This window comes from Nannospalax galili, unplaced genomic scaffold (genome assembly GCF_000622305.1).
Source record: "Nannospalax galili isolate Female #2095 unplaced genomic scaffold, S.galili_v1.0 scaffold571, whole genome shotgun sequence".
NCBI classification, from domain to species: Eukaryota; Metazoa; Chordata; class Mammalia; order Rodentia; family Spalacidae; genus Nannospalax; species Nannospalax galili.
The window spans coordinates 2,144,383-2,149,191 of NW_008330297.1; the positions used below are offsets into that span (position 1 = coordinate 2,144,383).

At 42.5% G+C, this 4,809-nt stretch overlaps 1 protein-coding gene across 4 annotated transcripts in view; it reads left to right on the forward strand.

Moving 5' to 3' along the window:
- Positions 1-4,809, forward strand: part of Lef1 (lymphoid enhancer binding factor 1) — a 118,344-nt gene that overhangs the window by 84,923 nt on the left and 28,612 nt on the right. For all 4 annotated transcript variants that reach the window (XM_008843626.3, XM_008843619.3, XM_008843640.3 and 1 more), the window contains 2 exons: positions 735-857; positions 2,082-2,244. In XM_008843626.3, coding sequence (XP_008841848.1) covers positions 735-857; positions 2,082-2,244 — 286 coding nt within the window. The remainder of the gene's footprint in view (positions 1-734; positions 858-2,081; positions 2,245-4,809) is intronic.

A 4,809-nucleotide genomic window follows, 5' to 3' on the forward strand; every position in this document is an offset into this window, starting at 1 on the left:
AGAAATCTCTAAAGCATATCCAAATTTCTCCAAAGTATTTATTGAGATATGGCATTACTTTTCTTGCATGGCAAGTTGCTGGTGGTGGGTAAGTTAAGATTTTTTTTTTTTCTGTACTGCTATATAGTCGTACCCAGAAGAAAGCTTTTACAGGCAGTTTCTTTGTGGATGCAGAACTGTATCCCTCCCTGTAAGGAAATCCTTGCCTTTAATTCTGGTATCAGTTTTTCCTAAGGCCCCATCTCAAACTTTATTTCTGTATGGAAGATCACTTTGGATAATGAGACTAAGAACCTTTAACAATGAGACACGGAAAAGGCTCTGCCTTGCCTTTTGCTCAATTGTTCCCTCTTGGTATTAATGCAAAAGCCAATATGAACAAACTCTTCATGTACGACTTTGTAATAAAAAGTGTCACATTTCCAGTAATTTATGTTATTGAAATTCTTGTATAAAAAATTGCTTTGCAAGAAAACTATTTCAGTTTTCCCCTTACTTGATGGCCTGCTGCCCTCCTAGGAAAAATGTCAGGCTACTATTAGTTTGAAAATCTACAGGGAATAATATTTTCTAGCTGAATACAGAAAAAAAATTATTATTCCAGTGTATAATTAGTGCCCAGGTACATAAAGATGTGTCTTCTCAGCCACCTGTACCTAGTGAGCTGTTTGGAGTTCTGTCTGGCTTTGGCTGCAGCAGCCAGCAGTGCATACCGTTTTCCTCTCTCTTTGTAGGTTTTCTCATCACATGATTCCTGGTCCTCCTGGGCCCCACACAACTGGCATCCCTCACCCAGCTATTGTAACGCCTCAGGTCAAACAGGAGCACCCTCACACTGACAGTGACCTAATGCACGTGTAAGTACACCCCCCCACCCCCCACCCCTGTGTACTCTACAAAAGTGCCTTCACACTGTCGCTACCTACCTGATTTTGGACCTCCCCCTTCTGTTAAGAAATTTATGAAACTCCATGTAGCTCTCCCCGGAAGGCTCTGTTCCTGAGACTAGCAGGCACCTTGATACCACAGTGCCTTGATTCTGAGTGGAAAGGAGCACAGGCTTTAAAAGCCCATGGATACTCACCAGGCTGGAGCAGTGTTCTGAGTGTAGACCTGAGAGCTCTTGAGCTGTTTGACTGCCTACGCAGCCATGCCATTGTTCAGTGAAGTGAAGCAGATTGATGGGCTTAGTACAGTTCCTTCTGGATGTGCAGATCTGCTGAGGAGTCCTCAGCTCCTCAGAATTGTTGAGAAAATGACCCACACAGCACAGAATTCTCTATTGGGCCAGCATTGATTCAGACTTTGAGAGACTGGCCAAATAGCCTTACCTTTTGATTAGGGTTTGTGGATGACAGGGCAGGGCAAGCAGTGTATGACTGTGTATAAAGTTCATGGAAATATATTCAAAGGAAATATGCATTCGTTTGGGGGAAAGGATGGGGAAGTTTCATTAGGACTGGGGAGATAGCTTAGTAAGTAAAGTGCTTGCATTATAAACACAAGGACTTTTGGGTTTGTGTCTATATCCCAGCACTGGGGAGACAGAGACAGGAGGATTCCTGGGGCAGTGAGAGACTGCCAGCCTTGGGTGTTCCTCAGGTGCCATCCTTTTTTTTCAAATTTTTTAATTTTTAGAAACTCTCTCAGGCCTATACACACACAAGTTTTATTCGTTTTTCAACGTGTCCTTCATCTCTCACCCCCAAAAGTTAACATCCACTGCTTTGAAAGAGGATTGAGCACTTGTGCGTGGTCAGAGTCTTCTGAGGTAGCCAAGGGCCTCGTGTTCAGGACCCTGGATGGAGTGAACCCACTGCTATTTTTGTTAAATACATTTATAACTACAGATGATGTGTTGTCAAAGTGAATGATCCTTAGTCAGAGTTACTGTGATTTGGTTGTTTGCAACTCAGGTTTTCATCAAATGAGTTCTTCCTCCAAGTTGATGGTGTCCTGTGGGCTTACAGAGAGCTGGGAGGGTTGTCTTCACACTGAAGTTGGCAATGTGAACAGATGTTCCTCTCTTCTCATCTCTTCCTTCTACCCCTTCCCTAACCACCACCACCACCACCTTTTAGGAAGCCTCAGCATGAACAGAGAAAGGAGCAGGAGCCAAAAAGACCTCACATTAAGAAGCCTCTGAATGCTTTCATGTTATACATGAAGGAAATGAGAGCAAACGTCGTAGCGGAGTGCACTCTGAAGGAGAGTGCGGCCATCAACCAGATCCTGGGCAGACGGGTAAGGAACAGGATGGTGGGTAAAAATGTTTAGAATGGCTGCATTAAAATCGGTCAAAATTTAATTACATATGGAGTGTTCTTCCTGTGTGTTTGTGTATACCAACAGGCATTCGGGGAACTAGAAAGCACAAGATAATAGCGATAGCATTCTGGAGGACTCTGTGATATAGTGCGTTGTAAACAGTTCTGACTGTGCTTGGCACATAGGAAACTTCCTAGTATTGATAACATCTTTGACTGCTATTCTTCAAACAGTATTTACTAAGTGTCTTTGTATGTCTGGCACAATGCTTGGTGACAATTGCTGAATAAAACAGACAGAGCCCTTGCCTTTCTATAATGTAAAGTTTTGTGATCAGATATCAGACATAACCTAATAAAATTAAAATTGTATTAAACTGTATAGATGTGATTAGCAAAATTATATGAGAAAGAACAGCAGGGCCCAGCAAAAGCTACTCCAAGGACATCACACTTGTGCTGAGACCTGAGAGATAGGTAGTGGTTAGTGGGAGAGAGAGGTGGGAATCCTTCATTGTTGAGAGGGGGAGGGAATTTGAAGAAAATGCTCAACCCATAGAAGGAGCAACAGCAGAACTTTTGGGACTTCAGCTCAAGAGCACAGAGGTGGCCACACCTTCCCATACAGAAGTAAATCTGTTGTGAAGCTCTAAGGAGACATTTTAGGATCCAGAAAAGTCTTGTTGCTGGAGATGGTTCTCTGAGGCTCAAAGCCTGCATGTGCCTGGTTTCAGGATTGCCCCTTTGCATTCCATTCCTTCATCTGCTCATGCTATAATGGGTTGTTGGCCCCCGTGTCCTCGGCTATAACCAGGATACTGGCACTGTTAAAATTCTTTATCCAACAACTAGCCAAAAGACTATGCACCCCTTTCTAGTGTTTTTTTTTTTTTTTTTTTTTTTGCATGATTGAAATTATCTTAGATATCTGTAGAGCTATAAGACAAACTCAAATTCATCCAATTCAAAAATTACATCTTGGGGCTGAAGAGATGGTTCAGCAGGTAAGAGCACTGGCTGCTCTTGCAGAGGACCCGAGTTCATTTCTCAGCATCCACATGGCAGCTAACAACTGCCCATAACTCCAGTTGTAGAGGATGGATCTGACACCTTTTTATAGCCTCCATGGGCATTGCACGACACAGGTTCACAACATACATGCAGGCAAAACACTCATACACATAAAATTTTTAAAAATTACATCTTCACTGAAACGTCATTATAATCCTAGAAGTACTTCATCTTTATTTGCTGATACTCTCCATATATGTGGGTAGCGTCTTGGTTTATGACTCATAGGTGTTTTTGCATCTTTTAAAAAATTCCAATCAGGTAAGGAAGGTCTAAGCATCCTGTGAAGCATACACATGTCAGCGGCTCTGGGTACAGTTTTTCACTGTCTCTGTTCCCAACTCAGCACATTTGAGCATTCATAACAAGATCCTCAGGAGTCAGGCAATCCATGAGGAGGAGGGAAAGAAGACCTTGAGTTATTGATTCCCACTGGAGAGCCTCAACCTGCTACCATTTCCAATCTGTGAGACACTAAGGTTTTAGGGGTAGGGCACAGCAGTAGATTATAGTCTTCTTGGTATCATGAGTGATATGTCCTATCTCCCTGTGGATTCTTAAAACACTTAATAACAATAATTACAGTGATTCCCAAGCTGGATCTCAGCAGAGGAGTGATTCCCATCGTCTTTGAAGGGCTCCACCTTAAAAGCCTAAAGGCTGATGAGCACTTTCCCTGACTCTTTAAGAGAAGGCTTTGAGTTTTTCAGTTCAGCCCTGTACTGTCCTTAGCTTCTCCTTTTTTTTTTTTTCTCCTTTGAGTCAGATACCCTCTGGTCCTGCAGCAGGAATTGTTTTCCTGCTCCAGAGAGTGAGGATGTGATCTTTGAGGTGTGCTTCCTATTTTGAAATGCACGTTTCCAGCACTTGCTACTTTCTCAGCTCCTTGAGTTGTCCTCAGATTCAAGCATGTGTCTTCAAGGATGGTTCTCATTTGAGGTCTCTCTGTCTTTGATTTAGACACCTGTTTCTATTTATAGGCCTCTGAGATCTTTGATTGAGATCAGGTTTTCTGTCCTTTGAGCACTCCCCTCTGGGGAGGCTATACTTGCTGGCTCTTTAAAGTCCTGACTTTAAAAATCATGAAGTTTTACACTGGGATGATTAGACTTCTTGAAAGTGGATCTTAAATCCATCCTGGAATATTTTATCATTGGTATTTTTTAAAATTAGTTTTTTCTGGGGCTGGAGAGATGGCTCAGCACTTAAGAACACTGGTTGTTCTTGCAGAAGACCCAGGTTCAAATCCCAGCACCCACATGGCAGCTGACAACTGTCCATAACTCCAGTCCCAGGGGATCCGACAGCTTCTTCGGACCTCCACAGGCATTGCACGACACGGGTGCACTTGGGTGCACTTACCTACATGCAGGCAATCCACACATACACATAAAATTTAGAAAATTCATTTTTGCTGTGTCTAAAATAGAAGTGCCCATTCATATGAATGAATCAAAGTTTTCTTAAAATA